Source organism: Stigmatopora nigra, chromosome 7 (genome assembly GCF_051989575.1).
Source record: "Stigmatopora nigra isolate UIUO_SnigA chromosome 7, RoL_Snig_1.1, whole genome shotgun sequence".
Lineage (NCBI taxonomy): Eukaryota > Metazoa > Chordata > Actinopteri > Syngnathiformes > Syngnathidae > Stigmatopora > Stigmatopora nigra.
Window position 1 is genome coordinate 5,430,759 of NC_135514.1, and position 23,771 is coordinate 5,454,529.

Genomic DNA, 23,771 nt, shown 5'->3' on the forward strand with positions numbered 1-23,771 from the left:
CAGAACTCGAGTTGAGTATGATGACAGCTCTTGGGAAGAAACTGTCAACTGTCTGTTTGTCTTGGCTGTTGTGGTTCTGTTGCGCCTTCCAGAGGGCAGCAGGTTGAATTGTTGGAAGCCGGCATGCATATTGTCTTTTGTAATGCTCTCTGCCCTTTAAAGACAGCAGGATTTGTAGATGCTGGACAGGGTGTGTATGGGGACAGTTGATGGTCTTTTGGGCTGCATTTTGCAATGTAGGGGAAAATAAGGACAGAAAAATGTGTACGTACAGCATGTTTATTTTTGATCACACCCAGCACTAAGATCAGGGAGTGGGTGCTTGATGCAAACGCACTGAAAGTACAAGCAACAACGTTCACGTATGATGCTTTTGTAGTTTAACATACACTCCTGCTAGTGGGGATAACTGTTAGTGTATTGGCGAGTTCATAAAAGACAAAATCTAAGGCAGAAAATCCCCCAAATATGAAAATATTTGGAAAAAGAACTTTTGTCATTTATTTGATCCAAGCACATTGTTTCTGGATGCTAAGGAACATTATTGAAGGCATCACATCAAGACCATTGAATTTTTTTTTATGAACAAGGTAACAAAAAAATCTGAAGAAAACCCGGAATATCAGGCATTTCTCCTAAAGTATTATTTTCAAACTGCATCACAAATTATGTCGGAAAAAAAACAAAGTCGACACAGTATTGATTATGTATTGCTAGTGGGCAATAAAAGCAGCAATTTAAAATAAAGGATTAAAAGGCAAGTATGGAGAGTTGCATCAGTGTTAATAATGTGTCTGTATCTGCAAATGAATGCACAGTATAATTATCAAAACACATTTACTCAACCAGAGGGTCACCACATTTGCTTAGTTTTTAGCTATAACATCATTGTATTTGTGCTTCTCACAATAGATTTCAAAACAGCTGAATTTTGTGTGTTTAATGCACAATTGAATTTAAATAAAGAAACTAGCGGATATTGTTTTATCAGTTCATATACAGTAACCCCTCAAATATCACGGTTCATTTAGACCAGACATTGCCGCGATAATTGAAAGTCATGAAGTAGGATCACCCTTATTATAACTAATTTTTTAATTCTTTCTTTAGTGCTGGGTCCTTGTAGCAAGCGGTAGAAAGGGGAGTGGCTTCTGCAACAGAGTTTTGCGTGGATTTTCATATTTTTCTGAACTTTAAAAATTGAAATGTCATCCACATTATTGTCAGAATGATTGTAGGATCTACAGTAAAATGTCATTCAGAAGGGCTGGACACGAAGATGATGAAACAGCAGCAAAACCCATCCACTACTCTTTACTTATTTTTGACTACAGCTGGGTGTAGCTAGATGGAGAATGTTTAGATCTCACTGATGGTTCGCTCAGAAGGACGGTACTCTTCTCTCCCTTTGGGGGAAGAGGCATACAAGGACTGCGTTTTACGTTTTAAGCGTGCTCTCTTGGTAGCTAATGACAGGCTGTGCTTGCTGGAGGCGATGATGTCAGTGATGAACTTCTTGCAGTCCACACACACCTCCATGGTGGCCCAGTCTTCGGTCAGCTCTGATGGTAGCTCAAGCTCATCGTGAGATTTTAAAGAGCCATGTTTGGACAGTCTGAACACAAAAACAATGAATTATATTATTGTTGGGTTTATTCTGTAATACTATACGAGCCCATGCCAACAGTACTGAAGTCAGGCCGAACAACCACTGCACCATTGGGTGGCGAGCAATCATCAATTCAAAGTAAGTCGTACAGAAGGGTAAACCACAGCCAACACTCCAATGTATTTTTTTGTGTCTGTATCCGTTTTTGCTACTGCAACCAAGGTAGCGGTAGCTCGTTTTGTGTGATGGCTGCTTTTCGATCTTTTTTTAATACCATTTTAATATTTCTTAATGCTTTCTATATACTTTGCCTTTATGCTTTTTGCTTTGTTCTTTTGTGACCTTTGCGTCTCAACCCCACCCAGTCGCGTGGCTTGGTCTGTGCTTGCTACTGTCTTGCTACTGCAACCAAGGAAATGTTAAAAATACGGCGCTGAAAAAAAGTTCCAATCCAATCTCGTTCTTATGTCTTACTTTGACATGGTCTTGTGGATACTCGGTCGTCTATGGCCGCTGGAGGACTTGTCAGGTTTGACTGCCGCAGAAGCTTTTCCAGCTCTTTTGCCTCCTGATTTGGATGCGCCAGCCGAAGTCAGCGGTGTGCTTTCTGCCACTGTAAGTCCAGCTGATTCCATGCCACTTGTCCTCTCCCGTGGTACAGTGTTAGTTGAGCCAATGGAGTAGATGGGAAGACTGGAATAAGGTTTGGATGGCAATCTCATCTGTCAGAAAACAAGAAGTCAAAACTTCTTATATAATTTCAAATCCCAGACGGATGACGTATCTACTACAAACATAGGAAGATATAAACATCAAGGAGATCAAAATGTATCCAACAAATCGTCCAAAGATTGATTCTGTTATTGTGGATTTAATTTCCCACATAAATTCACATTGAATTGATATTAAATGGGGCTTCATGTACTTCACCTTTTTGCAACAATGTGAACACACAGGCCTGTAAAAAGAAACAAAAGAATGAAAAAGTGTGAGTCAGTTGTAGCTTTTTTAATCAGTGAAACTTATGTAGATAGTGTAGTACTTTTTGCAAAATTGGCAGATGTAAGACCAGGTGAAAAGGGAAAATCTTTTGATCCGACAACAGAAGCAAAGCTGCAATAAAAAACAAGCAAAATAAAACCCATTACAGAACAGTTTTGGACAGAATCAGCAAAGTTCACTTTTATTATCTCACTGATGCGATAAAACACTGCACATATTCATATTGAAGATTTCTCCAGCCTTATATATGTTTTACTAAACAGTAAAGGCATGTATATACTTACCTTTCCCTTTTTCATTGCAGTGTAGACTTCTTTATACTGTTGAAATTTCTCCAGTTCTGCTTTTACCAACACCTGTCTGATGTGCATCACCTCCTCCACTGTCAATGACAGACACTCTACAGGGAAGAAAAACTCCTCCTGCAAATAAAAACAAAAACATGTCAATGTTAACCTGGATAAAATTGCTTTATTTTGCTGCCATAAAAGCAGCAGTGTGGAAAATGTTAAAAAATAAACAATTAAACAACAGTAGAATTTACATTAAAGACATTTGGAGACAAGTTTTTAAGTTTAAATGTAAAATTACGCTATTGATTTACTCTTTTTTGCATACTGCCGTTATTTGTATGTTTTGAATGGAGCCACCTTGAAAATGACACGATAAATTTCAAGACACTGTCCGAGAAAAGAATAAAGAGAATGTCGAGGGAAAGTAGTATAGCTTCATTAAGTGTAACCCGAACTAAAAATTAGATGTGTACCAAAAAGTCTTGTGGTTCAAGTCAAATTAGATTCCTAAGTAATTCATGACAAGCACATTATTACCATTGATGTTGGCTTCAAGGTTAAGGTGTTCATGTTGTCGGTCTTTTTCTAAAACCTATAATTAACCCTTCAGTTAAATTCCAGAGAATTGTAAACAGTTTGACAAACAAATTGACAATTTACCCAAACTTTCTTATCAGAGTTTGACTGCTAAATGGGGGCCATGGATTTTGTACTTCTCCCAGTAGCCATATTAAAGAGTTTCCATTTTATTATTATACCTAATTTTAACCTTCTTGAGTTCATCCTGGAGAGTGAAAAAAAATTGTGTTCCCTTACTTTATGCATGCTTTTAGAGAGGAAAAATTACCCTCCAGTATTCTCTAGGTCAGTTATTATTCATACAGCATCACATTCTTTCCGAAAAGACTGTGACTAAAATTCGAAAGATAAAATTGGGTGCCCCAGGGCAAATAACTTTGAGTTTCTACATGATGTATTCGATCAGCTGAGAAGCCGCCGACGTCATCACGCAGATGGATGAACTTTATTATACAAAAGACACAACTCGTCAGCCATGTTGTTTGAAGAGGAAAGTATGCCTAAATCTATCTATGAATCCATCATGTATATACTATATGCCATATCACTTGCCAGTGACCACTGCAGATTCTTCTTTCCTGAGCAACAATGTACTGACAATTTTGTGTATTTTTCTAAATCATTTTCCAGACAGAGATGCTTCCTTCTGTGTGATTACCAAAGCCTTATTGTTCATTCTTAGAGGGTGAGTAATTCCGACTAATGTAGAATATTAACATACCAAGGATTTAGAATTATGTTTTATGGGAGGCTGAAAAAGCCGGACATGGGTTGGCTTTTCCTTCTCGATGGAGTGTCTCCTTTGAGGGGTCTTCCGCCTCTCTGGCTGTGGTGTAGAAGAGATGGGCAGGAACTGTGGTGGAGCTGGTGTTTGCAATAAAAGCACAGCACAGTAAACAAAAAGATACGTGATTGGTCTTCATGTTAATATGTTTTTAGAAATGCTTTGTATTTGGTGAGTTGGAAGATCTCTGTTATCATCCTAATGCAAAGGTATGAGATGAATTCATTCAATACTCACTCTTCTTTCCCAGTACTGCCTCTGGAGAAGTGTCATCCAATACAGACGTTGTAACACTTGACGTACTAGTGGATCTGTACCCTAAAAACTCATCCTAGATAATGACATGAATTGCATGGATTTATATAATTTGCTCTGACGACGTTAGATGTTTTTTTTTTTTAAACAAGATTGTATAACAAAAACAAAATACAAGCCACCACTGACGTCAGAATCAGAAGTGTCGAGTTCAGCGAGGCTTGGAGCCTTCAAAAGCTTCTTCCTCTGGGGAACAGACTGAGATCCACCAGGTTCTGATTTGGTAGGTGCCGCTTCAATTGTCAAAGACAGAGTGCTGGAGCTCCTTCTGCCCATGTATGGACTAAACTCATCTGCATAGAGCCATGAACAAGACTGTCATTTGTAACAAAACAAACAGCATTACAGTTCAGAACATTTTCTCTCAGGATATCTTGCGTGCACTATTTTGTAGAAAATCAATCTTGATCGTGTTTCATTTGCAGTTTGTTTGACCAATTGTACACAAAACAACATTGCAAGAACCCCTGAGGAAAGGACAATATTTGGAGCTGCATTCATAGTATTAAGGGAAAGGAATGGGGATTTAAGTTGGTCAAAAGGCAAGGGATTGGAGGTGTTATACACAGAACAAGGGAAGACCTTTGACAAAATACTCAGCTCCTAAACTTTTCTCCAATTAAAGTGCAACTGCAAGACCTGGGACATTTATAAATAAGTCCTGATTAATCACTGTAAAACAATGTATCTAAGGAACATAACTTAAAACAGAATTACAGCTTGTGATTGGCTGTTGACCAGTCCAGTGTATATAACACCTTTCACAAACCACACCGGTGACTTTCGTGAAGATGAAAAGATGGAGAGGAGCTACAATGAACTTTTTGGGACTAAGCGTGTAGTGAAGAAGATGGGTGTCAATGTGAGTGGCGAAATGTATAGCTACATCTGAAAAATATTTCTCGTCTTTGAAGGCAAAATAGTATCCAATAGAGGACATCTCCAAGAGTTTTTTTTGTACTGTAAATTAGTTGAAAGCCAGGGAGTCAGACAAACAAGGCCATTGTGTTAGAGTTGGAAAATAACTTCAAGCAGTATTGCTTATACTTTACCTAGTCCTGTACGGAACAAGTCTTGTGGCATACTGCGTGTTTTGCCAAAACCTAGAAGGGAATACCTCCTTCATTAGAAAAGCTAAACAAAACTTTTAACTTGTCACAGGTGTATGCTTTAATGACTGCAAACCCTGTTATTAATCAAAAGCATGAATAACTGAGGACAAATAATTTATCTGATATAATAAAAGCGGATAATTCTTGTTGTTTAGGAAATATGACATGGTGGTTTAGGAGAACACCAAGACTGACTCGCAAAGAATTCAGGGTATATCATGCCTTGGTGTAAATTGTCTCGAGTAGGCTCCCCTGTTACGCTGAATGATAAGTGGAAGAAAATGGATTGAGGATGGATTGGGCATCTAATGGACAAATAAACTTGTGGTTGTGAAGCAGTAATATACACTGTCTCTGTACGTACTGGGAGCAATTATGGTTTCAGTGTCATGTTTCTGGTCCAGATATTGAACCATTAAATAGTTTTAAAGCCATGTCATATATTCCAAATACATCTATATTCCTGTTTGTGATATATTAAAAAATATATATATATATATATATATATATATATATATATATATATATATATATATATATATATATATATATATATATATATATATATATATATATATATATATATATATATATAATCATTTTCTAACTGAAACCCACCCACTAATATTCACATTAACGCCCACTTTGGCCTGAGGGAGAGAGTGATTTTAAGATAAAGAAAATGGCCTCCTTCCTTGCGAATAACAACAAAAGCTTCAATGATGTCTTGTCTATACTTTGTCACTTGTCTCACAAAATCCCTCAGAACAAAAATAAGAACAGGTATGCCTTTTGGGCGATTGCAAACATACTTGCTCTGATTTTCTTGTCATAATTGAGAATTAGTTTCCAATTTTATATATATATTATTATATATATTTGATAAAATAAACCAGAACTGCAACTGGAGGAATAAACAAACAAGATAATCCCACAGTGTGAATGATTTGGAATGATTAGAAAGCTTGAGATCAAATGAGAGACACTGGTTTCAGCAAGAGGAAATTGGGGCTTTGCATTGTTCTGATTTGATGTTTCAGTGACACGCGTATACATTAAATTGTTTAATTAGCTGTTTAAAACGTGTACATAGATAATCTGGTGTGAAAAAAAACATGGATTAAAGGTGCTGTAAACCCAGGATACCAAAGCTTTAAGGCCCACGCACAAACCACCAGGCCTCTCGTCAGGGATTTGTACCTCAACATTTTAGGAACAGTTGGTTTGCTCGGAGGATCCTCATGTACGCATGAATATAATAAAATTTCGATCCATCAACGATGAATGGAGTTGTAGTAATTTTAGTTAGAGTGATTAAGACGAACAAGACAAAGGTGGTCTAAAAATTGCATTTAAAGCAGGTATACAAAAGAACCACGGTCGTGTCCCTTAAAGGTAATAGTAGGGTCGACGCTTAGCTTTAGCACCAAATTTGAGTGGGAGTGATATTTTAAATTTTATAGCTAATTACATTTGAAATGATCTTAAAATGTCAAAAAGAAATGTTAACAGTACAGTTTTTTAAATTGTTCTAATGACTTATGTTGGACTTTTGTCTTTATTTACAATATAGTACATATTTTGGTCACCCTTCTTGATTTAAAAATTTTCATTTAATCGCAACATCACAATAATTTCCATTTGGATTTTAACTTCTGAATGAATTGTTTTTCTGTAATTGTTCAATCTTCAATTTTTGATAATGCCCATTCATATTTGCTCGTGCTGAACAGTGTCTTAGCTCAGCACATTTTACATCCACAAACATCTGCCAACCTTCAACCACTACGAAAGCATGGAATAGGAATGTAGCAGGTGGATGTGCGTGTGTGTGTGTTTGTGTGTGTGTGTGTGTGTGTATTCATGTGATGCTGAGCAGCCATGGTACATGAGAAGAGGAAAAAATATAATGTAATAAATGAAAACTAGATGAGCGGCAAGAGGAACGTTACCTGACGCATCAAAACTGAAAGACATGCTAAGTGGTCGAATTACTGTAACGAGAAATGCACGGCACGGAAGAGTCATTGTAATTAGGAGCTTATTAAAGGCAAAATAATATTTAAAGTAATATACTGCAGAGTGAAATACAATTGAGAAAATAGCATGCTTATTTATCTTAATTGTCCAGTTCTGCAAACGAAAAGTGCACTAAAAAGTTTTACCATACAGAACGAATTAGTGACACTCATGAACTGAAAATTGAAATGCTCGCGGTATTAGTATTGACGAGTCATAATTTTGACGCTACATAGTTAGGAGAGCAATAGGACGTGATTACTGCAACACGAATGGAAAACCATTGCAAAAAGAATTATTGTGTGTAAAAAGAAAACCATAAAAGTCAGATATGTTTTGATTTTTAGGGTAAATATATAACTAGCAAAGTCAGTATGACCATGTGTTAAACATACAGATATCCAGAACAAACAACAATTTATTAATGAAAATTTCATGGATCTATTAGCGCTAGGATTTAGAGAGCAATTTGCTATATCAAGTGATTGCGGAATTATGCCAACATCATCAGTGTAGGTGTATTGGATCTTTTTTAAATAGTGAAAATATATAAAAGAAAAGTTCACATGTCTTACCTAGACGTCCCCTGCGGACCATATCTGGAGTCACCGGTCGAAGTTTTCTCTCAGATTTAATCTCTTTAAGGATCCTCTCATGCAAGGTTGGAGGAGGTTGAGTTGGTGGTTTTAGTTTTCGTGCAGACACCTTCCAGTAAAAAGGAATGATTTATAGAAATACATGCGGATCAGTATGGAAGAGTGATTCAGCATATTTTCAATCTCTCAGTCTGCAGAAGACCCCAACCTTATGTGGGCTTCCTGTGTGTGGTTACAGCTTTATCTAGATCAGGGGTGTTAAACTCCCTTTGGTCTGCGGGCCGAAGACAGCTTAATTTGAGATCAAGCGGGCCGGACCAGTAAACTCATTGCAAAATTACATAGAACTAACAATAAGCCCACTTTTTTCTTTTGTATTAGTCACTAATACTAATAATTGGTGCAAAGAATGAGTAAATTATCAAAATGTTGATTAACAGAATTTTCCTTTTACATTATGAACAATATATTATGAACAAGAGAATAACATAAGAACATAAATAAATGTCAATTCATGTTGTCTGCACGTTCTAAAACACTGCGCCCCATAGCGGATAGTCAAGAACTACGAATTTTAAAGAAAATTCATTCTTTTTATACAATGCAGCTTTCTAACCCGGGCCGTCCCAAACCACCAGACGGGCCAGATCCAGCCCGCGGGCCGTATGTTTGACAGCCCTGGTCTAGATTGTCTTTTTTTCTGTCTGTTAAGTTCAACTAAACGGACAAAGTGAGCACACTGAGACACGCTCTTTATGTGATGGGTTTAACATAGAGACGTGACAATAGTTTTTTCCAACGTAAAATGGTGGTTTGGCAGGAGAACATAAATTTTAATTGTACTCACCGGGTTAAGGGGAGGCCTGGATCTTATAAACTCCAGTATGGCTTCATGAGCACTCTTCTTCAGCCTGGGCGGGACGTCTCCATTAACCTGGAACATCCCACAAAAGCCAGGGGGAATCAAGATTCAAAGACAAAACAAGAGATGTCGTAGAGGTCAAGTGTGAATGCTGTTGCTCAGCCTTCGTTGGGTGGACTGACAGGTGTGGTTGAGGTTCAATATCAAGTGAACCTATTTAGTTCACTTAGGTGTAGCCATCAAAGAAATCGGAAGTCAATAAGCACTGTAAATGCTAAGCTGAAAGTAAAGTTGTACGAGTGACATATGAGCTATTTAAGATACGAGTAAATTAAAAAGCAAATATTTATCTTGAGATACGAGACAAATTTTGATATACGAGCAGACAGCGGACACGAGAGGCTGCTTATAAGAACATCATGGGCACTGGCTTTCTGGTTGCAACTCCCTCGTGTAATGTCTCTATGAGCACTGGGCGGAGCGGTGCATTTTTGTTCGCTAATACGAGAGGAGTACTACTTTCCGGGCAAGTTGGCTAGTAGCCGTGCGTTATCCTATTGTGAATACATTTGTGTGCATCATTTTGGGAAAATTTTGAAGAGAAGACAAAAGCAAACAACCCTTGATAGGTCGTATGTGAAATTTAGTGTGGAGGCGGGGCGAATAGAGCCAACCTGGGAGAAGAAAGGTATCAAAATGTAAAACCAAATTAAAATTAAGTTTAGTGTAAAGTCAGATTAAATAATTTTTTGTGTGTGTCTGCATCGTAATCCAAGTTCATTTAGATTTGCCAATGTTATGATACGACCGCGTTGCCGTGCTCTCTCTGTCCGTCTCTCTCACCTCTGCGAAATCCATCTAATTTCAGTACTATTAAACACATTTTAGTCATATTAAACCACTAGTTATTTGTTACTTTGTTAGTAGATGGCCAACTAGAACAAATAACATTTTTTTCCAATCCAATATCCTGTTTTTAGTGTTTTTTCAGCGGGTTGGAATAAATTAATTTGTTTTTAGTTCAATGCTATGCGAAACGTTCATTTGAGTTACGAGTAAATTGACATACAGGCTCAGTCCTGGAACGCATTAAGCTCGTATCTCGAGGTACCACTGTAGTCTAGTATGGGTTTACAACTCAAAGTATTATCAAGCTTAAACTGTTCTACTATCCAAAAAGTTGTCAGAGAATCAAGCCGACACTTACCATGACTTTACGCAGTTTGTAGCGTTTCGTCCTGATGTCATCCATGAGCATTTCGTATGGTGTAAGCTGGAACTCAGTAGGCAGCGGGTCGTACTGACGTTCCTGCACCTTTTTAAGCTTGACTCCTTCTCGAAGGTCTCTCATCACCTGAACCCAGAATCGAGCCTGACAGGAAGGAAATGGCATTATAAATATGGAGGAAAATACACGCTCACATTGGGGGCACTGCGATTGGCTGGCCACACCCGCCTAGTACCCATAGTTGGTTGGTAAGAGCTAACAGCAGATTAACATGCAACCCTTGTGTTGAATGACTGTTCAGTTGATGAATGATGATCAATAATAGTTACCCAATCAGCATTTTGTAATTCATCCAGGTCTTGTCTGGGATCTTCTGATGACTCCATCTTACGAAGATTCTATTAAAGACAAAAAAAAAAGATGAGTTAGTAGACGAGAATAAATAAACTTTGTGAAATCTATTTACCTTGTTATATTATCCAGATATATGAATTAATAAAGGTTATATTGCCGACTAGCAATTAAGACCTGAAACATTTCGGAATAGAAAGAAAGAAATCTGCATATTATCACGTTCCGGTTCTCTCATTGGTAGAATGGTAGAAGAAGTGTTACAAGTATTAGACACTCTCTAGTGAAAGGTTGAAAGGGCGAGTTCATGGAAAAAAAATAACTATCAGTTCGGATGAATTTCTCAAAAACTGGACAATGAAACAGTTTGGGGTCACGAGACAATTTGTTCTTGTTCACGAAGTCAAAATTACTGTTGCAAAATATAAAGTATAGTGAGCATGATATAAATTAGGATTTTCATTTGAAGTATTTTTTATTCCTTCAAAAAAACTACACGACTGCAGTTTGTACTGCGCTCCATTGTTACATGGTTATGAGGAAGTTTAAGCAGGACCTTTAAACACAATTAATCTACTCAGTGGATATAAGAAATCTTTGTTCATTAGATTAGACAAAAAAATGAAATAAGCTTTGCTAGACAGGCGACCTAAAGCCGAGGTCACCCTCGAGGACAGAAGTTGGTGAACCCTGTCCTAGTCCAAGTCCCAACCACTGTGCCGCCAGACACTGGTGTACCGTGAGCAATGGTCAGGTGTCCCGCGGGATATTGCAAAAGTTATACAACGTAATATTCAGAAAGAAGAATGAATATGAATTTAAAGAGATTAAAATTGATCTATAATACTGTTAAAATCAAAACATGACGAACGTTAAATTATAAACTATACTATTACAAGATTCAAATAGTTAAACAGTCATTTTGTTGCTTATTTGTCTCTAACATAAACCGGAAGTGTTTGGGGTCTAGGGCATCAACTTTTGGTGACGTAAAGTCTGTGTAAGCACAACATTTTTTTGTGTAATATTAGGAGATTTTGATAATATTTGTAGAAAAGTCCTAAAATTATACGATTAAAAACATTACATTACTTATTTATGCATCACTCAAACCGAAAGATGTTCGATCCCATCATTGTATCAGAACCCGATACCGAGAGTGAATTGAATCGGCTCCATCGCTAGATTTAATTTAGATACTCTTTGATTATCAAGGAGGTTGGAATAAACAAACCATATAAAAGTAAAAAAAATGTCAATCCAATTGCAGCCCACTTCCTCACTCCATTTGTGAGTGGCACTCATTCATTCAGTATTCTTTGCCTTTTTTCCACTTTCCATTAATAAGAATCCTCTCAGGCCTTCCTTTTCTTTTAAACAGTTACATAACTGGCCAAATTCCTCATATTCATTGACATGCATTATGCACCCTGAAAGAGCAGTTGCAGAAGCACGTAGCAAGACAGGACCCTGAGGTGTAGACACACAAACACAACCCCAGAGCCACAAACACACACACTGACACCAAAACAGAGGGCACACATGCAAAGAGGAAATATTTATACCAAATCATTGCCAAACTATAAGGCAAAAACTTTGTGAGATTTAATATAGGTGACTGAACAGGTTAAAAATGGAATATTACCAACAGTCTAACAATGATCGAAGCAAAAATTCAATTATCTCATTTTGAAACATGATTATTACAGCTAACATTTTCTGTCTTTCATCTAGAACACAGTTGTCAATGTCGCGGCCCGGGGGACAAATCTGGCCAGCCGCATCATTTTGTGTGGCCCGGGAAAGTAAATCATGAGTGCCGACTTTCTGTTTTAGGATCAAATTCAAATGAAGACTACAGATCTATATTAAATTTCCTAATTTCCCCCCTTTTAAATGAATTATTGTATTTTTTAATCCATGTTTTAGTTCAAAAATCATTTTGTAAAATCTAAAAATGTAATAGAAAAAGCTAAAATAAACATTGTTTTAGATCTATAAAAAACTGAATATTCAAGGAATTTAATCTAGTTCTTTTAATGCATTTATTTTTATAAAAAATCTAAATATTCTATCTAAAATGGTCAAATTGACGTTAAAGCCTAACACCCTTGATCTAAACTTCTAGAAGAATGGTGAATTTTGTTACTTTGAAGATTGGATTAATTATATAACCAAACAAATAAAACTATTGTCGATCTAATTTACAATTATGAGTATATATATTATGGTTGCGGGGGTGCTGGAGCCTATCCAATATGACTTCGGGACAGAGACGGGGTACACCCTGAATTGGTGGCCAGCCAATCGCAGGGCACAAGAAGGCAAACAACCATTCACGCTCACACTCATACCTATGGGCAACTTAGAGTGTCCAATCAGCCTACCATGCATGTATGTGGAATGTGGGAGGAAATCAGAGTACCCTGAAAAAACCCAGGCAGGCGGGGAGAACATGCAAACTCCAGATAGGTGGACTGACCTGGGTTTGAATTCAGGACCCCAGAGCTGTGAGGCCGACGTGCTAACTACTCAAGCCAAGTGTCAACTGTCAACATGTCACAAACTGTCATTTAAAGTAGGACATTACTTTGTCTTCATTGTAGCCCATTTCAGCCTGTCAGCTTCTGTTATCAGCACAAACAAACTGCCACATCAGACACTGTTTCTTATTATTTATCATTTATAGTTGAACTATCGTGCCTAAGGTATGACAGTTTGACAGTTTTAACTGAGAATACATTTAGGATTGTGTTTTGGGGCATTTTAGAAATGTTTTAAGTTTCCGATTTCTAATTAGTTACCAAATTGATGAAGTCGCAATCGGAGGGACTACATTTTAATTCAATACATAATTTTAAAAACTATTACTCATTAGATTAAACATTTGCATCGACCTTTAATTAGGAATTATTGATGGTTCTTGTTTTACTGTATTGGATGCGGTGTCAAAAAGGGGCTTTTGGTAAATGAGTTAAACAAGAGGTTACCTGTGAATTAGTTATAGAGGTATAAAACTAAGTTGTGATGTTTGGATGACTCATAAAGCATGAGACACAGGCATGACCACAAATGCCATCAAATATCAGCTGATGCTCTGAATACTGTCTACATATCTGCTAGGCCTATTAATTTGCATGCCCATTTCATGCTACTTTTTCAACCTCCGTCTGCAATATGTCATGCCTTCCTTATGAAAAAGAATAGCTGCTACTGTACCCAATTCTCTTTAGTATTACGAGTATAGTGAAAACACGTCATTATCTCATGAGCCGATACACAAAATAAAATACAACTCTTAAGTTCCATGCTCCATGTTTTTTTAATCAAATCTTTGATGTCCTTTTATCATGTTTGCATGATAATTTTAATGAGGAATGCGCAAAATTGGTGGGTCCAATTTTTTAAAATTTTATTCTTCATGATAAAAGACACCTGGTCCGTTAAATACTCCATTCAGTAATCCAAATGACGACTCACCTCTTTAGCACTCTTGATCTTGTCCAGGAAAGTCCGCAATTCTCGGGTCTCTGTGTATAAAGCACGGCAAACAGCCTGGTAGTGACTAGCGGCATCTGACTGACTGGGTAGGTGATCCGTGCACAACTATAAGAAAAAAAAATTGATTAAAAAAATCAGCATTCAAGACAAAATGTACAAAGGAAATATTTCATTCATTAGTTCTGTCTTGTTTTGTTGAGGTTTGATGACTGAGTGTCCTGTTCTCTTTATTGTATATGAATTTCACCTGCTGTGTCCTTTCCGGCTCACCCAAGTGGTCATCATTGTCATCAACCCTTGTATGTGTATTTAAACCCTGTGTTAGTGTGCGTCCGGGTGGAAGTATTTTTTGTCTTCGTTATGTTTTCCGTTTCATTGATGTGTGTCTTCCCCGTTTAGTTTGTATTTTGTTAATTTTGGGTCATTTTTTTATCATTTGTATGGTTATCTTGTAGTTATATTTTCCATTAAAATCTTAAGTTGTGTACCCTCTCGTTTGCCTGCTTCCTGCTTCAGATTCCACTCCGCATTGCAGCCGTGGCGATCAAAACAAGTTAATTTTCTGTACCGCTATTCCTCACAAGGTTGTGAAGGGTGCTGGAGCCTATCCTATCTCAGCTGACTCCAGGCACCAGGCGGGGGAGACCCTGGATTGGTGGCCAGCCAATCAGAGGGCCCTAAGTGACGGACAACCATTCCACTAACACTCATAGGGGAGATTTGAGATTTCAACCAGCCTACCAAGTATTTTTGGTGATGTGGGAGGAAACTGGAGTTTGCGGAAAAAACCCACACATGCTCAGGGAGAGGAGGCAAACTCCACACAGTGAGGACGCACCTGGGATCGAAACCTGGACCCCAGAACTGTGAGTCCGACACACTAACCACTCCCCCACCGGGCTGCCAAAAATTCATTATCGTAATTTATTTTTACTATTATTTCTACTTTACTCTTAACGTCTGCTTTGTTTATCTTATTTTATTTGTATTTTTGGCCTTTCCGGATGTAAAGTGCCCTTGGGTGCCCTGGGTGTCTTAAAAGGCGCTTTGAAATAAAATGGATTACTATTGTGATTAAAAATATGCACCTTTAGTATATTTTTGTAGCCATGGCCACTAGAAATGTTGTCAGGGTCGTCATCTTCTTCCTCTGTTGCCTCATAGCCTTCATCAGGGCAGGCGTCCCTTTCGTCTTGAGCTATGTTGGTCATCATGTCAATGAGCTGCTCCAGAGGAGGACTGAGCTCCCTTTCTTCATTCTCTTTCAGGCCGTAGTCCAGAGCCTTGTAGATCATGATGCCCAGAGACTCAATCACCTGCAGGTACGCAGAACAAACATCATGCGCTGAGAATCTAGACAAAGTTTGACAGTCTGATTAACTTGTACCCTTTTCTTTGTTTATATGTCTTTCTGAATTCATCTCTGGAATGCCTTGAATGCCAAAACTTCATTGTGGATTGGAAACCCACTGAGAATGCGCAAGCTCAATACAGATGGACATGACCTGGGTATAAACCCAGGACCCCAGAGATGTGAGATTAACCACTTACGCCACCAGGCCAACCTCCGTAGAATTGTACTAATTTTTTTGTGTAAGACTTTAAAAATGACTAACTTTATTTTGGGTGATTCTATTAATAGGCAATATTCATCCCTGAATGTTAAATTAGACTGTTGAGCAAATTTTTAAAGAACATTTTCATTGTTTTTGTCTAAACGAAAGCTTTTCTCAATAAAGACAAAAAATAATCTAGCAATTTATGATAGTGTTTCACTTGCTAGACTCCATGTAGCCTGACATGGGCTCAATTCTATTCATTCATTCATTTTCTATACCGCGCATCCTCAAAAGGGTTGCTGGGGCCAAACCAAACTGAATTAGGGTGAAATGCAGACTACACCCGAGCTTCTGATAATAATGTCAATTTTCAAGTTGTACCCTTAAGAAAATTCATACATATTGAATTTGGTAGAAGAAACTGCAAAATAGGTACCGTATTTTCACGACTATAAGGTGCACCGCATTATAAGGCGCACCCACAATGAATGACATTTTTCCATATATAAGGCGCACTGTATTATAAAGCGCACTGTCTATTTTGGAGAAAATTTAAGACTTTTAAGAGCGCCTTATAGTCGTGAAAAACAGTAATTACTATTGACTTCCATGTATGAAGCACTCACGACGCAATCACCTTTAGAGCCAGCCATTGTTGATGTTTTGGATTTTTTTGTATAAAATCTTGCAGTGGGGGAGGAGCTATATGATGAAAGATGTTATAAACTAAGATGGCATCTGCATATTTAACAGTATTGTTTTAGTTCAGCCTTTTGTTTTTTTTAATATCCGACAGCGGTGGTTTTTCGTTTTTGGTTTTCTGTTTTTTCCATATATAAGGCGCACTGGATTATAAGGCACACTGTCTATTTTGGAGAAAATGTAAGACTTTTAAGTGCGCCTTATAGTCGTGAAAATACGGTACTCCTAATGTGATGGCGAGACAACCAAGAATGTCCCACACACTCAGAAAAATTTCCTGAGTGATAGCCAGGCATCTAAGCAACCAAGCAGAATGATGGGGCTAAGAGAAAATGCACAAAGGGGGGCCGGGGACTTCAGGATGAGGATGTGCCTTCAAAGGAGATTTGCAGTTGCAACAGTGACCATTATCACAGCCAAAAATAACATCGAACTGCCTTAAATTTCAGCAATTTTGTCACTTAGAGGACTTGAACTCAACAAAAGGCTGATATAAAGGCTGATTTGGCAGATAGCAAATTATTTTTGCTCGAATAGAACCTCTATTCTGGAAGTAGCCCACAACCTCATTCCAACTTTTTATTTGGGCATAAAAATAATTATGGCTTCAGTTTAGAACAAATCTTGATGAGACACACTTTTAAGCCGTTTAATTTGGCAGAATATCATAATTATTCTCAAGTAATCCTGAAAATACTAGCGGTAGATGTTTTTGGTGATTGCACCTTTGTTTTACTAATTAATTACTATTGGTCACTGGTGGTTGTTAGTTCACAATTTTCATAAAAATGGTTATGTTACATTCTTAATAATTAAAAAAAATATTCTCACAATTGAACGGTAGACATGGGGCCAGTGTTGGATGACAAGATGCATTTTAACTTGTTTTTGTAAAACCTAGCTGTTATTTTTTATCAGGAGACAGTTATTTCCACAGGCAAAAAAAAAAAAAATGATAGGGAGCTTCTTTATTTTGCACCATTTACTGTACTGCGTATTCAACAACTGACTATCATATGATAGCATGTCTACTATGTTTTTCCCCGACTGATGACGCCCTTAATCTTACAGTGAAACGATGTCACAGTGGAATCTGTAAGGTCAAACACAATCCATTTGTAATCTGCAGGTCAATCTCCAAATACTGCGAATGGCTGGCCATCAAATCAGGGTGTCCCCTGGCTATTGCGCAATGTGATAGGATTCTCCTCGTGACCCTTGTGAGGATAAGGAAATCAGAAAACGAATGAACAGATAAAATTTCTACACTACTGTTTAAAATTTCAGGTCACTCTGACAATTTTATTTCATTTCCTGAACTGCTTTAACATCATTAGGCTTGCGAGGGGTGCTAGAGCCAATCCCAGCTGTCTCCGGGTCAGAGGCGGGGGGGACACCCGGAATCGGTGGCCAGCCGATCGTAGGTCACGAGGAGACGGACAACCATGCACACACACCCACACCTAGGGGCAATTTAGAGTGTCCAATTAGCCTACATGCATGCTTTTGGAAGGTGGGAGGAAACCGGAGTGTCCGGAGTAAACCCACGCAAGCCCGGGGAGAACATGCAAGCTCCACACAGATGGATATGACCTAGACTTGAACCAGGGACCCCAGAACTGTGAGGCTGACACGCCCGCATGGCTTTGCATTTCATATAATTGGCTGAAAAGTATATATTTGATCCTTTTTTTTGTTTCTTGGGGGCTTTTTCAAAATGTGTTCAAAATAGTTGTTTGGTTTCTTCAATTTTACGAAAAAGTTCATACAATCTTGATGTAAGACAGATTTTGGGAAAAAAAAGCTCCAAACCTCAGTACCCTGATTGTTAGGGATGGTTTTGTTATATTTTTGCCCTGTATGCTGTGTTTATTTTGTGATTAGCCCCTGTTCTGACTATTTAAATTTCATGTGATTGCTAGTGATTGTTGGATTTTCTGCTTTGCCATGTTCCATGTTCTGTGATCCTCGTTTCCCACGTCCTCCCATCAATTTTGAGTTTGTTATTTGATTTCCAAGTCTTTGTTAGTTTTGGAAAATCTTGCCCATGTCATTAATGTGTTTTTCAAGCACTCATCCATTGCCTGCTTTCCCGCATTTGGGTCATAATACAGGGCTGTAAAACGTTACAAAGGTTTCTCTAACAGTCGATGTTCACCAGTCCACAAACTAAAATTTCAAGTGGACAATGGAAAAACAAATCAGCTCTGTTTCTTCTCTTCCAAAGAAATGACTATGACAACTATACTACCAGGCCGCCTCGTGATATTGATGTTCAGTCTCTTGACTTTGGTGTGTGCAGACGCGGACTCAATTCATGCTGCAGGCGTTATGACTGTAAGTGGGTGTCGTTTGACTCTCTGTGTGCCCTACGAATGACTAGCGACCAGTCTAGGATGTAGTCTGCTCTTCGGCCGAAGTCAACTGGGTTAAGCTTCAGTACCCAAGCAAACCCTTTCAAGGATGCTCAGTATGGAAGATGAATGAGTAAATGAACTATACTACCATATAAACACACTTAGCATTTTGACATTTCCACGGCAAAATGCATTTAAAATGGTGCAAAGAGACGGAACAAGTTAGTCCCAAAACACTCTTTTAATATAGCATTCTCTATCCTTTTTAAACTCAATGGAAATAGCTCACACCATTGCTTTGAGTGAACCCTTGCACGTCATTCTCAGACTTTTCGGACAACTGTTCACACTCACTTTCATAAGTAGGGGCAATTTAGAGTGTTCAACCAGCCTACCATACGTTTGCAACTGACCTGGTAACGTAAGAATACTACTCATCAAACCTCTCCACTTTAAAATGATAGTGCTTTTCAAAATCACTCAAAATTATTTGATTTTCTCTGTAACTTTGCCCAATCCAACTGCACTTCTATAGGCTGAGAAACTCAGTCCAAAGGTGATTGTAACCCCACTGTCCCAATGATCAACATTCAGCAATCAAAGACTGTTTAAAACAGTGAAATGACCGAATAAAGAGTAATACAGAAACACAATACGTTAATTGCACATTTGCAATAATGAAAACACAAATGTACTCACCTCTATCTGTGTGCTCAGGATGTATTTAGCTGTGGGACAGCAACAAAAAAACAAAATGTCAGTCACAAAATAAGTTCATAACCAAATAACTAAATGGAACACTTAATTTGACCCTGATCAATACCCAATGATATGAATTTCTTCATTTTCTGGACTGCTTTATCCTTGCTAGGATCGCAGGGGTGCTGGAGCCTATCCTAGCTCACGCCCACATTCATACCTAGGGGCAATTGAGAGCGTCTATTCTGCCTCCATCCTTTTGGAATGTGGGAGGTAACCGGAATACCCGGGGAAAAAACCCACGCAGGAGGAGATGCAATCTCCACGCAGGTCGACTGATCTGGATTTGAACCCAGGACCCCAGAACTGTGAGGCCGACGTGCTAACCACTCAAGTCGCCGGGCCGTCAGACCTAATAATATGTTGTAATATTTTTTTCTTGCTATTTAGCACCAATATTGAAGAATTTAACTTTTGTGCAATTCTTTTGGCCGGTAAGCTCTATATTGGTTGCCAGTCAATTGCAGGACACAATGAGACAAATTAAACAACCATTGCCAGACACTGATGGCTTCAGAAAATTTGGAGTGTTCAAACAGTCTACCAGACATGTTTTGAAGGTGTGGGGGATATTTGAGTTCCGTTTGAGATGCGGGAAGAAACTGGAGTATCTGGAGAAAATCCAGCCAGGCACAGGGAGAACATGCAAACTCCACACAGGTAGTTCAGCAACCAGGATGGAACCCTTGATCTCAGAGCTGTGAGGCCCCCGGGCCTCTCTGCTGCTGCTGATCAGGTGATAGGACACTAAGGGGGATCTAGGCATGGAAGATGATCCCCTCCAGACTACTGGGGGAGTGTGTGGATCATCTTGAAAGAGTGATTCTGCATATTTAACCTCAGTCTCAGCCTGCAGAATGTCCCCAACTTGTGGACTTCCTGTGTGTAGCTCCAGTTTTTTACCTAGGTCTACAATGTCTTCTGTGTCTGTCTTGCTACCGGAACCAAGGAAATTTCCTGCATATGGGATGAAATAAAGTTCTAATCTAAAAAAAATCTAACCACTCTTCTACAGGCCCTCCATGACAAAATTCTTGTTTTTTTTAATTGCCTTTGGTGAAATAAAACTGATTGCTTTTAAAAAAAATGCCATGCTTTGAATTGAAGAAATAATATGCAATATGCTAGGAAATGATTATAAACAGATGTGAGGCAGTGGTATGTGTGCTGACTCCATTTAAACACCTTCCTCTGAGTGTGATCAGAAGCCAGCCTGTCAGCCTAATCACATGCTTCCACAGTTAATGCCCATTGAGGAATGAACATTGTGATGTTATGTAGGGTGGCAGTCAGAACAAGCTGAGAAGATGAGAAATCCCCATGATCCCATTCACGTGATTCCAGTGCACAGGAAAATATGAAAATTCACAGAACACTTGGAGTCATTCAAAATAAGACCACCACGGGTTGGTGGGAGAATGTGCTCCTTTGTTTTCTAACTGGTCATGCTGAGTTAAGTATAAGACTTCAGGTTACTTGTATCCTGGAAACCCACTAAATAATGAAATGTGTGCTTTTGACCAGCGGGCCTTTAACCTTTTTCTCATCGTAGACCGGTAAATCGCTATTTTCCCGTGGGGAGGCTAATGGGGAGGGCGACAACTTAAGACAAAATTGTTTGGTGGCGGGGTTGGTGCACGAACGATGTTCACGACAGCAAAATAAAAAAGCCCCAAGTATAATAGCAATTATTTGTATTATTATAACAACTTTTCTAATTTCAAGTAGGAGGGCAAGATTGAAAACGTTAATATTTATTACTCTAACGGACTGCTCGCGGACTGGTACCAGTCCACGAACGGGCGATTGGGGACCACTGCTATAGACAATAAACCCATATGATGCCCAGGATGTTTGGGTTAAAATGATGATGATAATTAGGTTATTCTTGCAGAGTGTCAATTATAACTACCGTATTTTCTCACATATTGGCCATATTTGTAACTGAAAAAAAATTACAGGTACGGCTTGCATGCGCACGGAACTTACAGTGTTGTTATACTCTTTTTCACTAGTAAATGTTGGCAAATTAACATTTACTATTTGTTGGTTATTTTCTGTTTTGCAGTAACCAAACAACCATTATTGGATGAATGACAAACTTCCTTATGATCTCATGTCATATCATTTTCTGAACCACTTTATCCTCACTGGGTTTGTGGGGGGTGCTGGAGCCTATCCCAGCTGACTTATGGCCAGAGTCAGGCAACACCCTGAATTTGTGGCCAGCCAATCGCAGGGCAAAAGGAGACAAACAACCATTCATGCTCACACTCAGACCTAGGGTCAATTTAGAGTGTCCAATCACCTACCATGCTTGTCTTTGGAATGTGGGAGGAAACCAGAGTACCTGGATAAAACCCACACAGGCTCGGGGGAACATGAAAACTCCACACAGGTGGACCGACCTGGATTTGAACCCAGGTCCCACACTGTGAGGCCGATGCGCTGACCACTCAGGCTCTGGGCTGCCCCTTCCTTATTATATTGACCCTAATAATGTGCTTTTGATTCATACAGTATCTCAGAAATACCACGTGCAATGATTTTTCTTAAGATTATCCCTTCCAGGTGGCTCGGTGAAACGAGAGGTTAGCACTTTGACCTCACGGTGGGTTCAAGTCCAGGTTGGTCCGCCTGTGTGGAATTTGCATGTTCTCTCCGGGCCTGCGTGGGTTTCTACGGGTCCTCCAGTTCCCTCCCACATTCCAAAGACATGCATGGTAGGATGATTGGACACTATAAATTGCCCCCAGGTATGGGTGTGAGTGTGCATGGTTGTCTGTCACCTTATGCCCTTCGATGGGCTGTCCACCGATTCAGGGTGTCCCCTGCCTCTAGCCCGAAATCCCCTGGAATGGGCTCCAGCACCCCACACGACCCTAGTGAGGATAAAGAGGTTCAGAAAATGAGATGAGATAAAATTGTCAGGGTGACCCGAAATTTTTAAACAGTATTGTAAAAATTTGATCTGTTCATTCATTTTCTGATTTCCTTATCCTCACAAGGGTAAATGAGATGACATTTGTACTCCCTATTAAACCCATCAATATGGAGGGGAAAATTGTGAATCAGGGGGTGGCCTATCCAAGACAAATTGTAAACTTCAATGATTGATTTTAAGGCAATTTTATATGCGAGAAAATACGGTATCCACCCAGCAAAGCTAAGAGCAGAGTATTGTGCATACCCTAAAGTGTTTACCTTCACAGCTTGGTTTGTGCAACCTTACAGAACCGTCCTTTGAAATGTTAACATCCCCCGGTCCTGTTATCTTCGCATTGGTCGATGTCACCTCGGCGGCATTGGAGCATCTCCCTCCTCGCTTTCCATTCAGCAGCATCACACAACACTGGTAACAGACGGCCCAAGCTTGTTCTTCATTGATGGGCTGGTTGTAAAGCCTCAAAATATCCTCTAAAGACAGCTCATCTGACCGAGCGTCCTCCGCAGAGGTGGTCATCGTGGCGTGGTGCTGATGCTCATCAAGCGGACTCGGAGCATCCGTCAATCCCCCACGCAGCCCGCCTCCATGCTCGGCCATCCTTACATTATCTCCGCGCCGGGTGGAGGAGGCCGCTCCAAATGGCGAAAGCTAGCCCGGGGGAAGCATTGATGCTCATTCACATCCTCTTCGTGGACCACTAGAAGCCGTCTGGTCTGGACTTACTGAGTGGCTTACTCTATGTTGGCCGCTTAATGCTCCGATGCAGTCACAAGACCAAGTGCGTCTCAAGCTTGCTCAGTGTTTGTGAGCGACTGCTACTTCAACAGCTGCATGGAATGCTCAATGCCTCATCACGTGACCTCTCTCGACTGTTTTCCATAATCAATTTCACATTTGCTAAAATGATACAGTTGCCCAATTTTTATGGAGGAAAGGCATATAATTTAATTACAAAATCTCTACTGCATACTACTAAAGCAAAGTGTCAGAAAATAATCTAATTTAATAGTCTGTTTTCAATCGTATGTGCCAATTAAATGAAAATTACTATGATTATATTACTTTGTTAAAAGACAGCCATCTAGTGAAAAAATATTTAATCGTCCTGCCTATGGCATTCTTAAATGAATATTTAAGAAATAGTCATTTCTTTTGATGCAGTGGACCTAGCATAAAGAATCGCAGGTATATCTTAG

At 39.0% G+C, this 23,771-nt stretch overlaps 1 protein-coding gene across 4 annotated transcripts; it reads right to left on the reverse strand.

The window, feature by feature from the left end:
- Nucleotides 1-477: 477 nt before the first annotated feature.
- spire1b (spire-type actin nucleation factor 1b) lies at nt 478-23,437 on the reverse strand. 4 transcript variants are annotated; one of them, XM_077721284.1, is made up of 18 exons: nt 22,833-23,437; nt 19,569-19,597; nt 15,340-15,567; nt 14,231-14,356; nt 10,729-10,797; nt 10,379-10,543; nt 9,157-9,243; nt 8,289-8,418; nt 7,647-7,688; nt 5,635-5,685; nt 4,712-4,875; nt 4,505-4,598; nt 4,205-4,347; nt 2,896-3,033; nt 2,652-2,722; nt 2,540-2,567; nt 2,084-2,331; nt 478-1,615 (listed from the first exon to the last, which is right to left on the reverse strand). In XM_077721284.1, the coding sequence occupies exons 1-18, from the start codon at nt 23,170-23,172 to the stop codon at nt 1,360-1,362; spliced, it is 2,409 nt and encodes an 802-aa protein (XP_077577410.1). In that variant the 5' UTR covers nt 23,173-23,437; the 3' UTR covers nt 478-1,359. The 4 variants fall into 4 exon arrangements, with proteins under 4 accessions (XP_077577410.1, XP_077577407.1, XP_077577408.1 ...); XM_077721281.1 differs by lacking the exon at nt 7,647-7,688; XM_077721282.1 differs by lacking the exon at nt 5,635-5,685.
- Nucleotides 23,438-23,771: the final 334 nt, after the last annotated feature.

Coding starts and splice junctions, on each gene's coding strand:
- spire1b (XM_077721284.1), bottom strand. CDS start 23,172: ATGGCCGAGCATGGAGGCGGGCTGCGTGGGGGATTGACGGATGCTCCG. Junction 10,798..14,230: donor AGATCAAGAGTGCTAAAGAG/GTGAGTCGTCAT, acceptor TGTCTTTAATAG/AATCTTCGTAAGATGGAGTC. Junction 4,348..4,504: donor GGCAGTACTGGGAAAGAAGA/GTGAGTATTGAA, acceptor TGCAAACACCAG/CTCCACCACAGTTCCTGCCC.